This window comes from Mauremys reevesii, linkage group 1 (genome assembly GCF_016161935.1).
Source record: "Mauremys reevesii isolate NIE-2019 linkage group 1, ASM1616193v1, whole genome shotgun sequence".
Taxonomy (NCBI): Eukaryota; Metazoa; Chordata; order Testudines; family Geoemydidae; genus Mauremys; species Mauremys reevesii.
Genome location: NC_052623.1, coordinates 125,151,547 through 125,169,608, shown reverse-complemented (window position 1 = coordinate 125,169,608; position 18,062 = coordinate 125,151,547). Strand labels below are relative to the sequence as shown.

Genomic DNA, 18,062 nt, shown 5'->3' with positions numbered 1-18,062 from the left:
CTTGACTTTGTAAAGGGTGCCGTCTTCATGTTTAAATATATATTTGTTCCCATTGGCTCTCGAGGAGCTAAAATGTGCTGTGTTGATGGACATTAGTGTTCTTTCTATGGGGAAATTAAGGAAAGATCATGTTAAGTTGGAACCAGTCAAGAAAGGGACATTGGGTCATTTGCATTAGTGGTATAAAAGGTGGTAACTGGTTATCATAGTGGAAAGTAGGTATTTTACGCTGTTCTTGCAGTGTGATATTTTGGCTAATGCAGTTAGTAAAGATACTTGAGATAGCAGCTCCTTGGATGTTTAAAGGGACGCTAGCGCACTTTACTGACTCGCTCAGACCTCAGCCAAACCAGTATTCCCATTGTTATTGCTGCTTGCTGTGTGCTCCACAATCTCTGTGAGAGTAAGGGGGAGACATTTATGGCAGGGTGGGAGGTCGAGGCAAATCACCTGGCCGCTAATTACGCGCAGCCAGCCACCAGGGTGATTAGAAGAGCACACCAGGAAGCGCTGTGCATCAGAGAAGCTTTGAAAACCAGTTTCATGACTGGCCAGGCTACGGTGTGAGAGTTCTGCTTGTTTCTCGTTGATGAAAACTTGCCCCCTTGATTGACTCATTCCTTATAAGCCACCCACCTTCCCCCCTTCGATCACAGCTTGCTTTCAAAGGAAATAAAGTCATTGTCATTTAAAAACCATGTATTCTTTATTAATTGATTATAAAAATAGGGAGAGAACTGACAAGGTAGCCCAGGTAGGGTGTGGAAGGAGGGGCGGAGGGAAGGAAGGAAAAGGCCACTTCAGAACTTGTTGAATGACAGCCTTTTACTTGGGCTGTCCAATGGGGTGGAGTGGCAGGGTTCACGAAGCCTCCCCCCGTTCTTGGGCATCTGGGTGAGGATGCTATGGAACATGGGGAGGGAGAAGGCGGTTATACAGGGGCTGCAGCGGCACTCTGTGATCCTGCTGCCATTCCTGAAGCTCCACCAGATGCCAGAGAATGTCTGTTTGATCCCGCAGTAGCTGCAGCGTTGCATCCTGCCTCCTCTGATCTTCCCGCCGCCACCTCTCATCTCGAGCATCCCTCCTGTCCTCACGTTCATTGGCCGCTTTCCTATACTGTGATACTGTGTCCTTCCACTCATTCTAATGAGCTCTTTCACTGCGGATCGATTGCATGATCTCAGAGAACATTTCATCTCGCATGCGTTTTTTTTGCTGCCTTATCTGAGATAGCCTTTGGGACAGAGGAGGAAGGCTTGAAAAATTTGTAACTGCAGGAGGGAAAAAAGGGAGAGAAGTATTTAAAAAGATACATTTTACAGAACAATGTGTGTACTCTTTCACGGTGAACAACACTATTCACATTACATAGCACATGTGATTTTGGTACAAGGTCGCATTTTGCATCTTAATATTGAGTGCCTAGGGCTTTGATGTTAGAGATCACAGACGCAGGGCCGGGCAACAGAATTTGGCTTGTATGCGGCCATGGTAAGCCATTGTCTTTCAGCTTCTGCAACCTTCATAAAAGCAGCACCCTCCTTTCCCATACCAAGCAAAGGCCGTTGAGTGCTGCGGTTTTTGTGTTAATGTGCAGCAGCAGAAACCAAACTAACCCCCCCCCCCGCAATCCAGTTCTCTGGGATGATTACTTTACCCCTCCTCACACCGCGTGGCTGGTATCAGGGAAGATCCCTGCTAGCCAAACACAAACAGCTCTGCACCAATGCCCCTCCATCCCGCCGCTTGGCTAAATGCAGGGAAGGATTTCTTTTCAGCCACAGGCAAACAGCCCTGTAGGAACGGCCACCTCTGTCCCCTTAATTAAATTCCCGTATTTCAACCAGGTTACCATGAACGATATCACTCTCCTGAGGTAACACAGTGAGATAAAGAACGGATGTTGCTTGAATGCCAGCAAACACTGGGACCATACGCTGCCAGGCTTTGGCATGCAGTGATACCAGATTACTTGCTACTAGCATGGTGTGGTAAAGTGTCCTACCATGGAGGACAGAATAAGGCTGCCCTGCCCAGAAACCTTCTGCAAAGGCTTTTAGAGTACCTCCAGGAGAGCTTCATGGAGATGTCCTTGGAGGATTTCTGCTCCATCCCCAGACACATTAACAGACTTTTCCGGTAGCTGTACTGGCCGCGAATGCATCCCAAGTCCTCAGGGCAAATTAATCATTAAAAAACGCTTGCTTTTAAACCATGTTTTATATTTACAAAGGTACACTCACCAGAGGTCCCTTCTATGGCTTCATGGTCCAGGATACCGCCTTGAGAGGGTTGGGAGGCTATTTCAGTTAGGCTGAGAAAAAGGTCCTGGCTGTTGGGGAGAACGGTGTGCTGTGTACTCTCCGCAAGCTCGTTGTCATCCTCCTCCTCATCATCTTCCCCGTCCGCAAAATCCTCGGGCATGGCTGAGAGTACCCCTCCTCGGAATCCACGGTCAGGGGTGGGGTAGTGGTGGTGGTGCCCCCTAGAATTGCATACAGCTCAGCGTAGAAGCGGCATGTATGCGGCTCTGCACCAGACCGTCCGTTTGCTTCTTTGGTTTTCTGGTATGCTTGTCTGAGCTCCTTAACTTTCACGCTGCACTGTAGTGAGTCCCTATTGTGTCCTCTCTCCATCATGCCCTAGGAGACTTTTTCAAATGATTTGGCATTCCGTTTTTTGGAACGTAGTTCTGCTAGCACGGAATCCTCTCCCCATACAGCGATTAGATCCAGTATCTCCCGTACGGTCCATGCTGGAGCTCTTTTTCAATTCTCGGACTGCATGGTTACCTGTGCTGATGAGCTCTGCATGGTCACCTGTGCTGATCAGCTCTCCAGGCTGGGCAAACAGGAAATGAAATTCAAAAGTTTGTGGGGCTTTTCCTGTCTACCTGGCCAATGCATCCGAGTTCAGATTGCTGTCCAGAGCAGTCACAATGGTGCACTGTGGGATAGCTCCCAGAGGCCAATACCGTTGAATTGCATCCACACTAACCCTAATTTGAATCAGCAATGTCAATTTCAGTGCTACTCCCCTCGTCGGGGAGGAGTACAGAAATCGATTTTAAGAGCCCTTTATGTCAAAGTAAATGGCTTTGTTGCGTGGATGGGTGCAGGGTTAATTCGATTTAGCGCTGCTAAATTCGACCTAAACTCGTAGTGTAGACCAGGCCTCAGTGAGCTGTCCTCAGCACTACAGCTCACTTTTTTTTTCTGTTGGCCTGGCCAATCCCAGATTTGTTCAGGTTTCACTGCAAGGCTCATCTATTATCTCAGGCTTTTCAGGGAGGAGTGACTCTGAGGGATTTAAGATGGTTGGTTGAGGGGTATGGTAGTGGATTAACTGGTGATTGCTGATAATAATGGGCTATCTTGTGAAGGGGCTTTGGACAGTAAAGTATTAAGGTTAGCTATCTTTTTGGTTTTATGGGAATGTGTAAGAACGTCTGTATCAATTGTTTTCCTTTGAGGAGCAACTTCTACGTTGCTGTTGGCTGAACAAACAGAATTGTCCTACTCTTCAAGTCTATCCTGTTGTTTGTTCCAGTACCAACTAGCTGACTTGAGTTTTGGAGTTGCTGTCAGGTGTTTCAAGGCAGCAGTGTACACCTCGAGAGAAGTATCAAAAGTCCTACCAGAAATGAGTGGGAATGCACTGTGACGGTGCAAGGATTTTCACTAAATTACTGAAGACTAGACTGATGAGCCTTGTATTGCAGGATATTGTTGGGTTTTTTTGGGGGGAAGGGGGTTAGTTTGTGTTTTAGCCAAAGAAAATGAACCCATTAGAACAAAACAAATACGTCTAAAGAATGCTTCGTTGTTTTTTTCTGTTTTTGCTTGCTTGCTAAAGGAGACTGTACAAATGAAATATAATGACTCTTGATCACCTGTGTGTGCTTAAGTGCTTTGCTGAGTAAGGGTGGGTTAATCACATACTGAAAGCTAAACATGTGTTTAAACGCTTTGCTGAATCGCAGCCTTGAATCTTGAAATCTATGCCCATAGCTACTCTTTACTATCTCATAGCTAGTCTTTGGCTACCTATCTTTCCACAGTGTCAAATCACTAAGGACTAGTCCATAGAGGAAGAAATGTTAAATTGGTGTGATATACAAATTTGGCACTGCCCATCATGACATACACCAGATCTGCGCCCTCTTCCCACATCAGTGAACACATCTCTAAAAGTTTAAACCTGGTAGTTTAATTTAGCCACAGTTTATACACGGAGAACTGAACCGTGGCCCATTGCATTTTATGCACTCTCATCCAGATATGGTGAGGTTCAGCTTCTGATGCATTTTTCTGACTTCTTTATACTGATATGATAACTTCAAATACAATTGTCTTCAGATGCAACAGGAAAGGAAGAAAAGTGACACAAATGCATCCATGGTATGTTCATTCCCATCATCAGACTACTGACATTCTCTCTCTTTTTCATTACAACTTGTTGGCTTTAATTTTTAACATTCTACCCAGGGGTCAGCTGGACTTAATCATTTCCTGTGGGAGGCAGACAATTAATGCCAACAGGAAGGTCACTATATTCGTCAGCTCTGTTGCTATCTCATCATCAATTTGTTGCAGTCTTTTGAAGTCATAACTACACTGCTTTTCTTCATATTTCAACGGGGCGTTCATAGATTTTAGTATTTCTTCATGGCGTTTCATACAGGTGTCTACCATCGCCATCCCTGCCTTCTCAGGCTTGAATAGCTTTTGAATCGTTATTATAAAGGCATTTGTTTTTCTGAGACCTCTATATTTCATATGAACTGCACCACAGAGATAGTAGCTGGGAAAATACTGCAAACACATTTCTGGGACTATTGATTTGTACATTCAAGTTGGAACTGGTAAATTAACCATTTTCTTTACAGTGAAGGACTATACTTACTGTACTTTTTTTCCTTCAGATGAGCAGATTTTGGAAGGCCAGCAAAATGCTTACTACAGGTTATGTATGAAAAGCATAAAGTTTATTGTCAAAAAGAATTCAGAAGGGTTTTTTCCAGAATGTAGAATGCACAATTTAACACCATTTATTTTTCTCACTTAAAATTTCTTTTTCCTGATCTGAGGTTCATTGCTTGGAGGGACTGTATGGAAAATCTTGGCACAGACAGAAAACTGGGAGAAATTATTGTAATTTTAGCAATCAGAAGAAAATGTGGTTATAGGTTACGTTCAGCGTTTTCAATTACATATTAACTACTATGTATGGTAACTAGAAGGTAACCACACTGTAATTTTTATGTAATTCCAGGCTATGTGCAATTCACAGTAATTTTAGTGTTTCATGAATGATCATTGGCAGTGTTAGCCACCTGCTATTTTAGAAACAGGTGTCCAATTGTAAAGGTGTCATAGTCATGTGGATAAGCAGGAGCACCTCTTTTGTAGACCTTTTCTTTAAATGGGCACTAGAGACAATACCAGCCTGTCCTTTCAAATAATGGAAATAACAGTATTTTGCGGACTTGGGATGATGGAAAGTTGAGACAAACAAGAAGGCAGGAGACACAGAAGTCAGCATGCAGTGGAAGACAGAAGAGAAGGAGGGGATAAGGGGATATGAGGGAAACTAAGAGAAATAGAAGAGATAATAAGAACAGAGAAAGAAAAGGGGGAGATGAATTCCCAGGACCTTGACGACCAGGGGACCACACATTAAAACTATATCCCCAATTAGGGCTGAGTGAATATTGTAAAAAAATTTCCCACCAGCATTCATTCAGATTTTTAAATGAATTTACTTCAACTGTGTTTGCACATTTTTTTGGTCTTAGCTTTACATGTTTTCTAGTATCAGAGGGGTAGCCGTGTTAGTCTGGATCTGTAAAAGCAGCAGAGAGTCCTGTGGCACCTTACAGACTAACAGATGTATTGGAGCATGAGATTTTGTGGATGAATACCCAGTTCGTCGGATGCATGTCTGATGAAGTGGGTATTCATCCACGAAAGCTCATGCTCCAATATGTCTGTTAGTCTATAAGGTGCCACAGGACTCTTTGATATTTTCTAGTGAATCAATATACTCGTCAGAATGGTTGCAGAAGCAGATAGTTTTCAGAAGACTTCAATATTTACATAAAACTTTCTTCTAAGGGTTATGTTTATCCAGTCGGAGAACAGAAAATATACCATGTACTTTTGGTGACCAATCACATGCTCAGATTTTAAATATCAAAAGTGAAATTTTCTGTTTGTGACACAATTAAATGAACAGTACTAAAACTATACTGGTTTACTCTGGCAGCAAATTTGGCAGCAATACTCAGAATGAGTTCCTTGAAAATGAGCTGCATACCAAAGATTATTTACAAAAGTTATTTAGCAAGTAATTTTGGATGAAGACTAAATCTGCAAAAATTGCAGTGTTCACGGATTATTCATAAATGCAAAAAAGTGAAATTTCTACAAATAAATCTTGTCTCAGTTCTAGATGAGATGTAGGACTGGGGCTTGCTCCTTGAAAATATGAGTTGTTTTCTTTATATTTAAATAAATATAGATCCACAGCTCTTTTATTAAGAAAACTAGTTAACAGCTGCCATTCTTCATCAATGATAACTGTTCTTACTTTTTGTGGGGAGGAAGGATGTGTGTGTGTTAATGTTTAAATAAAGAGGATTACAAACATATCCTTTTGTTTAAGAACCATGGATATTGCTATCGTTATACATTCCTTTTGAAAGGAAATGTAAAAGAGCCACCTTGTAAACCAAATGATAGAAACTTCATTAACAGGAGTGACTTGCCTTCCACTCAGAAGCAGCCTTGAATTGCCTCTAGGAGCTTCAACACCCAAATCCAATTTTCGAGGCAGCTTTTGTAATTTCAAGATGTGAATTTTTGAAAATGAGCTTGTCACTGTAGGACTTCCAAACCAAAGTGTGGCACATGTTCAAGGAGTGGCCTGAAATGACAAGCACTCATATTGTATCTTCTGCTGTTGTATAACATGGCACTTGCCAGGCATGCAACATATTTCCTTACCGTGTGTGCAGGTGTTGATAATGCAGAGGCCAGTAAGTGAGAGAGAAGAATCTGCAAGAAGTGAACTAGAGTGCTCTATAAATTATATTCTTAAACGGATATTCGGGTATAGATTAGGGATCAAATTCAAGCCCCATTTTAAACCAGTGTGCAACCCCACAGCAGTCAGTTGGGTGACATAGAAGTGAGAGCAGAATTTGGCACTCAATATTCATATATACTACCACCATGCTCCAGCTCTGTAACAGCTTGAACCACCACTGCCAATGGTTTGATCTTGGAGGATTGCTGCTATCATCTTGCAACTCCAGAACTGATTAGAGAACTCCATCTTCCATTTTGAGAGCTGTCTCTGCAGATCCCCTAATGATTCACTATCCCTTGGTGCTATGAGCGCAGAACAATCTAGAAGGCAGTGACTGTTGGGTCTGTCTTTCCTCCAGGGTAAATCACTTTTCCAGTAAATCCCACAATAAGCCAACCCCCCTGGCCAATTTCTCTGAATGATTCTGATGTCTCTGTCTCGTTTTAGAGAGAGCTGCATTATGCTATGACTTTTGCAAAAAATGTTTCATTTAGGTGGCATGGTACACAATCAGCTGATTAACTATAGGGGTACATCTTCACTACCCGCCGGATCGGCGGGTAGCAATCGAATTCTCGGAGTTCGATATATCGCGTCTCATCTAGACGCGATATATCGAACTCCGAACGCGCTCCCGTCGACTCCGGAACTCCACCACCGCGAACGGCGGTGGCGGAGTCGACGGGGGAACCGCGGACTTCGATCCCACGCTGTGAGGACGGGTAAGTAACTCGAACTAAGGTAGTTTGACTTCAGCTACGCTATTCTCGTAGCTGAAGTTGCGTACCTTAGTTCGACCCCACCCCCCCAGTGTAGACCAGGCCCTAGGTGTATTGTTATAACAGGAAAATGACTCCCTATATAACTAGCCTTACATTTAATATACATTTCCTTTTTAGTTACTTAGAGGAAAAACGAGAGAGATGTTGCACCCGTTCATACTCCTCCCAAGTGTTGGAGTGCTCACACCCATTTGAAGTGTTGGTGTTGGTGTAAGGAAGGGTTGTTTTGACTTCTGAGCTCTGTTGATCTGCGGTGTTATGATTTGGAGTAGCATCAGATTAGCACACTACCAGGCACAACCCTAGTTTTGCTTTGGAGGAGCATACCATGACTGCAATATAGTTTCTGATTTGGTCCCCTCTTTATTCCTGTCCCTAACAAACTGTGGTTCAATTCTCTCTTGTTTTTATATTCTCCTTCTCCTAAATACACTGGATGAAATTCTAGTCCCACTGATGTCAAAGGGAGTTTTGCTATTGATTTCCATGGGGCCAAGGATTTCACCCTCTATTCCAGCAGTTGCCGTGAGGCCAATGTTCATTCTGTACACTGCACAGCAACAGTAATGGGGTAGTTTTTATGTTCTGTGAAATATGTTCTTAGATTTGTTTTTTTTAAATGAAAGTACCTATAAATTACATTGTAAACGTTTGGGGCAGGTACCGTGTCTTCCTGTGTGCCAGTACAACACTTAGCATTGTGGATCCTGATCCTAACTGGAGTTTTCCAGCACTACAACTAATAAATAATATTAATAATGTTTTTGTTCAGAACGCTAACACTTCTCTCATCTGCACAATCTGCCCCACCGCAAATACCCCAAATAAATCAATGAAGTAAGGTATTACGCAACATGAGTATGGGTGGTGGAACCGGACCTTTGACTCTTACTGTTAAAGCAAAGGTATGATTAAGAACCTTGCATGTTGTTCTAAATAATTCATGTACTTCCTGTACAGAATTGCACAAAGCTGGAATCAATTTTTTTTTACAGAAGGGATAGCAATTATTGTTTGTTTAAATCCCTCTCTTCTTGTCCTTATGCACCCAGCTATTAAGTGCCCTTCATCTCTGAGCTCTTGTGTATTCACTTGTGAGACCCACTAAGTTATATTAGTAAGGACAGGACCTAGGCTTTGCTAAGTCACTGGAGCTTACCCAGCAGAACTGAATTTATTGTTCAGTAAGTGCAAGGTCTAATGCAAGTCTGCAGTTTCTTTTCTTATAAACTCCTTAGCAATCTCACCTTCACCAGCTGTTGTGTGGAAATGAGACGTTCATGGAAATCCATTGGATGTATTTACATTTGGAGGAGGACTTTTTTACAGCACCGTTTTATTTTTAAAGTGCATTTGACAGATCTGAGCACTTTTAACAGTGAGGTGGCAAATCTTAGGAAGATCAAATGAGCTCAGAAAGAAAAAGAATGGTTGATATTGTCTGAAAAGCAGTTAGGTGACATATAATTATTATTATTTTTAATTTCAAAGGCAGCTCTAAAACTCAGAAAGCTGTTTGGCAAGGCCATGAATTTAATAATACAGTAATTTTGTGAAAGGATAATTGTGTAGCTTTTTAGAATAAGTAACCATTCAAACACTAGGACCAGACCAGTCTAGCTGGGGGAGAAAATATTCTACGATATATTCATAGGTGTTCAAAATCAAATTTGGACATAAAAAGGAAGCCATGCCTTCTGGGTAACTTTGTGACAGGCTATTGAATTCCTATCTTACCACAAATCACTAGGATTCGGTCTCCGTTTTGTTCACATGCATAAATGAGAGTTACCATACACCTTCCTCAGGGAATATTTGGCATTCTTGTCAGCCTGGTTGCTGTGTTTAACAATCCCTCATTCCCCTTCTGTTCTTCCAAACACCCCTTTCTAGCCCCAAACAAGCAAAAACTTAACTCTGCTGTTGCTAACCAACGTTTTGAGAGCTCTGATGATGCATGGCCCCTGCTGCCTACTAGTGACATGGGCCCTCCCAAACTTCTCCCATAGAGGGGAGAGTGGCTGGCATCATATGTAGGAGTTGCCATAATGGATCAGACTCTGTTGCAGGGGTCAGCAAACTTTCAGCAGTGGTGTGCCAAATCTTCATTTATTCACTCTAATTTAAAGTTTCGTGTGCCAATAATACATTTTAACATTTTTAGAAGGCCTTTTTCTATAAGTCTATAATATATAACTAAACTATTGTTGTATGTAAAGTAAATAAGGTTTTTTAAATGTTTAAGAAACTTAATTTAAAATTAAATTAAAATGCAGAGCTCCCTGGACCGGTGGCCGGGAAGTGGGCAGTGTGAGTGCCACTTAAAATCAGCTCCCATGCCGCCTTCGGCACGCGTGCCATAGATTGGCTACCCCTGCTCTATTGTCTAACATTCTGTCTCTGACAGGATCAACACCATGTGCTTCAGGGAACGTGCCAGAAATCCCACAGTAGGCAGATGTGGGATAATGTGCCTGCCATGAAAGTCTTTACTTTTACATACACTTAGTTTTGTGGGTAGCTTCTTTTTTTCTTGGGTTGTCTCAGTTTCTGTGGAGTGGTCAATGTGGATGAAAGGCTCACTGGGACATTGGGTCCAGAGTGGTGAAGCAGGCTGGTGGGGACATATCAATGAGGGGAGATGAAGCAATTTATTTTTAACAATGGTAGTTCACAAAGTCCTGCCCAATCTTCAGTTTCTGTCATTTTGAATTTTCTGTCAATAGAAGCTTTAAAAGCTTAAGTTTATTCTGAAAAATCACACTGTGGGATTTACTCCTGCTGAAAGAAGTGTTTTGACATGAAAACAAAGCTTTTAACACTTTCCACACAGGCCAAAGAGATTTCCTCAGACACTCACAGAAGTTGGTGCCTCTTGTAGGACTACAATACTTTTCAACTGACCGTTCAGCATTATGAGGATAAATACAGTACCAGCATGATGAGGTTTATTACTTAAATGCCATTGGAAGCCAGCTAAAGGAATATCAGCCATAAACCAGAGTTATAAAGAACCTTATTAAGGTTAGAGTGTACACACAGTATGAAGACATAAGTAGTGAACGAGCTATCCTACTGCTTGCTTAACTTGTGAGAACTGATATAATTCATGCGTATTGACTGGCACATGACCAAGACATTCAGTTCTAGATTCTCTGTTGGCATAAACTGGTGGAAATCCTTTGCAGTCAATGGAGCTTTGCTGATTTACACCGTGTGAGGGTCTGACCCACACTTTTCTAAATGTCATATCTGGTAGTAGAAAGTCTCAACTTGAACTTTAGCCCACCAGAGATCACTGTTTTAAGCCTGCAGTACCTTAATGTTCTTTCATTTTTTTGAAATGTTGTAAAGGTATTAAAAGCTAAGAACTTGTACGATAGACTTTTTGAAAGCAAAAGTCTTAGCTGACTGCCATGTTATTGCTTGGCAAACAAAGTGTTGCATTCTTATTGATCTTTCCTTATTTTTTTGTTGTTTCAGGTTGGGTTTCCCCATGATGATTGTGTCCTGTACTATTGGGATGTGTTATCTCCTTGTTGCTCATGTCGTACTGGGTTGGAACTCTTAATAATTTATACTTTCAAGACCAAAAGAAGCTTTCTGTCTCGTTCAATCTATACATCAGAGCACTAAGAAGACACCATTGAAAAGAAGAAGAAAAAACCCCACTTTAAAAAGCGACATATTGATTAAAATGATTGGCAGTCTTAGTTTTTGTCATTCATAACCTTATGCTCTGTGAACAATTTGCAGAGCTGAGTACTGAAGTTTAAAGGATTCAAATTTTGTGTCATGGTCAATATTAATAAGCACATAAAGAGATACCATCACAAGGGAATATCTTGTGTCCTGAAACTTTGTCTTGTCACAATCCGAGTACAGTCACAGATGGAAAAACTTCATTCACAATGGAAGATGTTCAGTAGTTTCTTCCTAGGGGTTCATTTGTCTTTGTCAATATATTTAGCTATTTGTATTAAAGTAACTAACATTCAGTCTGTACAAGCTGTAACAATAGACATATAAGCAGACAATCTGTACACTATAAGGGATGTACTGTTGTCTTTGTTCAAAAATAAAAACATCCCAACAAGAATTTGATATGTAAGAAATTATTCTTTTGAAAATGACTAATAAGTCATACGCCATAATGTTTTTTCATTTTAAAATTTCTTGTTCTTTCTAATCTTGTTGGCCATAGAACGTGGCAGAGCAATGAACATTTTTCTTTCAATTATTAATTCAGTTCATTAGTGGATTACCCTAAATCTTTTAATAGGTTCAGAATCTACTTGTAAAATGAAATCATACTTTGTCTGTGCTTTTGTTTTCTTTGATAATACTGTGTTAAATCATATATATTGATTCTTCTATTTGGCTATTGGACCAGGTCACATTATTTATTGTGAAAGCGATTTCAATCCTCATTTTCTAAGCCTTTCCTGGGATTGGTCAAAATTACCCAAAGGTCTGTCTCATCCTGTGTAACGCTAGAACTGACATGCCGAAGAGTGAAACTCATGTGAATAGGAATGAATTTCAGTGAACGAACGCAGAAGAACAAATGCTGTCACTTGCCCCTGTTTCTAGAAAAGTGATCTGGTAAGTGAGAAAGGAAACCGGTAATAGTATCTTTCCCTTGGAGGATTTAATATTAATAATAAATCATATAGCTTGACCCACCTAAGTAGCTGGAGTAGCTGATCATTTGCAGGTTGTATTCCTTGACTAAATGCCTTTGAATTCAAAATATAATTTAATAAGCATAATTCAAATTAGCTACAATGTTCCTTCAAAGAATGATTATCCCTCCTCCATGTTGCTTCATCCCAATAATGAGCGCAAACCCCAGACCCCCTTTTCAATATGTTGCTTTATAAACAAACAGAACAAATAAACCCAGGCTGAAACACATACTTATGGGACTGAGCTGGGCCTAAGTCCCATTCAAATCCATAGGAAAACTGCAAAGTTTTTCTTTGGAGGAGTGCTTTACTCCGTAATGAATAAAATTCTGTTACCATTCAAGAAATGTGTGTGCTAATTTGAGTTAATCCATAGTTTTAAAAAATCATGGTAATTTCAATTGCCCTCCACATTTCTCATGTCATGCTTATGATAGTGAGGTCAAGGGGTTGCCCTTTACATGCTGAATAAAACAAGTGAGAAAGCTGATTCAAACCCCCATAAATGCCTTTGTTCTTACATATTGCCTTTTACTCACCAATGTATATAATGTTTCTTTTTCTTATCTATAAGAATCAATCTTACCTTTTGAGGGCCAAGCCTTCTATATAACTTTAAAAAACAACAACAAAATTGTAAGAAAAATAAATCCTTGTCTGAGTTCCTGCAACACCGAAAGTAGTCAAGCCAATAATGTGGTTGCACTACCACACATGAAAATACATGGCCCCATTTGCAACTTCCTGGAAAGGGATGGGGCTGAGGGTGGGCATTGGGTCACATTACCACCTACCCATCACATCGACTCATCCAAAACACTGGTGTGGGTGGGGGGTCTCTTTGGTTTCTATTTAGGAAGCTCTGCCAGCAGGACTGTTTTGAGATTTTCTTTGTCCTAAACTACTCGATCTGCCAGTGGTGGGTGTATAGTACATAGGGAATAAAATATTATGTTTAAACAGTTATCCCATATTCTGAGGCAACCAAAAGTTTTGGAATAAATTCAGTCTATTTCTAGAAGAAGTTTGCTATGCTGTAATATTTTTCTGATAATTTCCTTGAAATAAAACTGATTTATTTCCTGGAGTATCCTTGCTGCTTCATTTGTATTGTGAGACCAGGCTTACTGAGAGCGCAGAGGACAAAACAAATGAGGAAAATAAAATAATGTTGTTTGTTTGCACAGGGTTTTATGTGATTGTAATCGAGTGCTCAGCAACCAAAGGAAGAATGGTGATACATCAACATGTTTTTATGCCATATTACTCTTGTTTTTCACTTCAGCAGACAATGTGCTTAAATGAGAATTACACACGTTCTTCAGAGCATTTCAAGATAATGCAGGAATTTTCATTGACTTCCTTCATAATTATCAGAGTAATCTGCACAGCAGAATGGCTACATGCTCAACATAACTAGTGCACAGGAGTGGTTGGAATACTATTTACAATGAAAACAAATTTAAAAGTTTGAAAAACAGAGAAGTTTAGTAATACATTATATAATTAGATCATCTATTGTATGCTTAGGGCTGGTATCTGTGAGCCTGATTCTCATTTTCACGAAGGCCCCTTTACATCACTCTGGCAAGGAAATGGGTTTTAGAGTGAATGTAAATTTATGCCTAGTTTGAGGACCTTTTACCAGAATGGTGTAATGTAAAAAACAGGCCTTGTATGTACAATTTCCACCCCTTTGGTCTGACAGGAAGTATGTTCTATCTTAATATTTAAGAGACATGGATTAAATTCCTGGCTTTGGGGAAGTCACTTAGCCTCTCTGTGTCTCAGTTCCCCATCTGTAAAATGGAGATGATAGCACTTGCCTACGTCACAGATTGTGAGCGGCTCAGATAGCAATGAGGATTATATTAGTACCATAGATAGAGTCACTGCTACATTACTCTATTGAAATCAATGTGGAACACAGAAAACTTTTAGATCCTACATTGCAAGAGAATTCAGAAATAACTAGCCCCAAAAGAAAAGATATCTTATTGTTAGTCCAGAAGATCTGCCTACTGATCTGATTCATTATTATTAATCAAATAATATTTTAATACATTGATCACCATGGTAACCAAGTGTCTCTGAATGCATCACTTCAATTCAACCAAAATAATGTTTAAATTCTATCATAGTTGTTTCAGAGAAGATTCCAATGTTCTTCCTGTAAGGACAAGTACTGTATAATTTACTTTGACTTTTTATGCCAGACAGAACATATTAAAGCATGGGAGGCTTCAACAGAAATATCCTCTTGACCTGTAAATTCCTCTAGAATTGTAAACATCAAGGATAATATTATGCAAATTTAAAGGAAGATTATCTTTTGTGAATTTGTTGTTCATTTTTTACCCAATTGAATAGCTTTGTATGTAATTGAAATGTAACAATAAATCAGGACTTTCTTTTCCTTTCTGCTCATTGTTGGCAATTTTAACATTTAAAAGCAGAAATGCATTTAACTCTTGATTGTAAGCATCTCATATGAAATCCTAGCCCCAATGGGGAATTTTGCCCCCATTTTCAATAAAGCAAGGATTTCACCCTTGATTCACAACCACTATGAGAATGAAATGTACTACAGTATGATATTTGTGATACTAACTTCAGAAAATGGAAATCCAACAGAAGGGAAGCCAATAGAAAGGAATATAAACTATGGCAAGTATTGTGTAAGAAGGAAGGTTAAGATGGATTTTGAAGACCAAGTAGTCAAAGATCTAAAAACAAATAACTATATCAAATATATCAAGTATATCAAAATTAGGAAGACCCTGGGTGCATTGGACTGCCACCGGATAAGGGGAACAATTAAAGAAAGGGGACAATACAAAATAATGATGGGGATAGAACAGGTAGAGTTGGCATGTTTATTGAGCCTTTCTCAAAATACAATACAAGGGGACAGTCAATGAAAATATTAGGCAGCGAATTTCAAACCGATTAAAGGAAATATTTTTCACATCATGCACAATTTGTCTTTGGAATTCACTGCAATAGGATATCACTAAGGCAAAATTAAACAGAAATAATTGTCATTTATATGTGAGCATCCAGAGTTGTTGTTATAAGGATTAGTAAACCTCGAAGGATTTTGAAAGAGATATAATACCTCATGCTTCAGGGCGTAAGTCAAATTCTAACTCATGGGCATAGGAAGAAACTTTCCTCGTTGGGTTGGTTATTTCTCGAGTTGGTAGGGAATTCTCTGACAAAAAGTGGGTTTTCTTTGGAAAAATACTGAGTTTGTGTAAAATTTCGAGGTTTTGGAATTTTTCATTTCACCTTGAAACAAAACTGAGACCTTTCCATTTTTTTCATGGAGACAGAGACCCACTGCAGAGTAGCCCATACCATGGTAGTTAGAGCACTCGTGGGATGTGAAAGACCCAGTTTCGGGTCCCTGCTGTGCCTGATTCAATTTCAATCTATATATTGGGGTAATGACATCTACTTTTGTAAACACTTAGAAATCTACATATGCTATATAGCTACTAAGTACTATTTTTATAAATAACATAGAATTAGGATTAGCTGCAAACACCATCTATTATTTTAAAGACCCAAGTGTGGCGAAAATGTGGAAGCGCCCTTGTTGATTCATCCAGTCTCTCCTCTGCTCGCCTTAGCAGCTCTATCAGTCCATCCTGTGACTGCAGTTACTTCAAACTCCCTTCTGGCCACAAATCAGTTCTCTGTCTCCCCTCTAGCAACTCAATCCTCTGCCTCACCACAGCCTCATTAGCAAAATTCACCCATTAGCTTCCCAGCCCTGCACCTTGCGCCTCTGCCTTCTAGCAAAATTAATTCTCTGCCTTCCTTCAGATGATTAGATAGGGTGTGCAAGGGCCACATTGCTCACAAATTCCCTGATTCTATATTCCACCCAACCTCCTTCAAATCCAATTTTTTTCCACTATAGTTTCTCCATTACAGACATGTGACAGCCTATTAAAACATAGATCGTATGAAAAAGGAGCCACGCTTTCTGCGCAATTCATGCAAGCCCATAACCTTATTTATATGAACATCTTGCCCTTTCTACATGTCATCTGGCATTAACGCTGAAGCCTGAAATTAGAAAAAGAATACAGAGAAGCAGGGGGATCGTTGGTTCAAGGAATTAGTAATAGGCTATTGAGCCTTTCACCTCAAGGACACTGCTCAACCCTAACTAAGGTAAGTATTTACTGTAAATCATTTCTATTTGATGTCTGTTCTATATCTTCTGTGAAATGAGTTTGGTGGTCTTGCCCAGTGAACATGTGTCACATAATACATGGCTAATGGATAGCTTGAGAAAAATGACCAAAGAGCTGTCTAGGCATCATGGCTGGAGCAGTAGACCTGCTACTAATTCTTCAAGAAAATGGATTGATGTTTGTTGATTAGGAGTGTTCAGACCTGGACCTAGGTAGGTGGGGGAAAAAAAAGCGTGAAGGGGACTGTGCAGTTCTGTAGGGAGGCAAGGGAAATGTTAGTGGGCATGTCTGGGTGTCTTCACCCTCCTCATTCAATCCATCTCCCAAGTCAATGGAAATGTTCCCATTAACTTCCCTGGGAATTGGATCAGGCCCTCTGTGTGGTGCTTCCCTGTCAAGGTAGAGAGACATTACTGTGGAAGTGTGGAGAAGGTTGAAATGCTGCTGCTTATGTTCTACCTCCTTTGTGACTAAATCCAGACTTCAGGGCTGTTAATCCAGCAACCATTCAAAACACTAATAAATCAATAAATGGAAATAAAGGAAATATTTTATTCCTAAATTTGCCAGTGCCAGAGGTATGTGTTCAGTTAATAGTTGATCTAGCTAGCCAGCTACCATCTCACATATTTAATAGTGTATTGGGAGAGCAAAATGCTATATCCATGGAGTTGAAGGTTTAAACCCTCAGCAAGTCGGAGACTGCTTTGGCTTGTGAGGGTAAATTGAAAGCGAAAGTTTTTCCGGAATTGACTCTGGAATGCTTAAGGCTCAGGGTGCTTTTGTTTGTTTGTTTTGTTTTCCTCCTCACCGTCCCTCTTGCATTTACTGTTGAGCTCAGAGAGCTAACAGCTACAGCCACCAAAGTTGAATTTTTAGCCTCTCAACAAGTCTGAGAGTGGGAGATCCGCAAACTGCAATTTTTCTTTCTTTGTTTTATATAAGAAGAACAAGTTATTTGATTTCTTCCTGTGAGGTGGAAGTATTTAAAGCTTTGGGCTGCTGGTTATTTTCTCTGGAACAAGAAATTTATTGGTAGATGGGTGTTGGGAATGAGGCAATGCATTTCAAGTTTGCCTTGAAGGTTCATGCACTTTCATTGAGTCTGGTCAGTACATGTCTAAGCACTGTAACATAAGTGGTAAAAATGACAGACCTGAATGGTATTCCTTGTGAGAGTGAGAAAAAAAATACTCCTCTAAGATTACAAAACTCTGTGGTTTCTGACCCTAAAACTTGAGGTAAGAAAGGAATGGAAAAGTAGCTAGATCCAGATGATGAAACACCTC

At 40.2% G+C, this 18,062-nt stretch overlaps 1 protein-coding gene across 5 annotated transcripts in view; it reads left to right on the top strand.

Annotated features, from left to right (window-relative positions):
* OCA2 (OCA2 melanosomal transmembrane protein) overlaps window positions 1-11,976 on the top strand; it is a 290,480-nt gene extending 278,504 nt beyond the window's left edge. For 4 of the 5 annotated variants that reach the window (XM_039499675.1, XM_039499788.1, XM_039499735.1 and 1 more), the window contains exon 23: window positions 11,361-11,976. In XM_039499675.1, the coding sequence (XP_039355609.1) occupies window positions 11,361-11,448 (88 nt within the window). In that variant the 3' untranslated portion in view covers window positions 11,449-11,976. Of the gene's footprint in view, window positions 1-10,710; window positions 10,865-11,360 lie in introns of those variants that run through there. The other variant, XM_039499828.1, reaches the window with a different exon arrangement.
* Window positions 11,977-18,062: the final 6,086 nt, after the last annotated feature.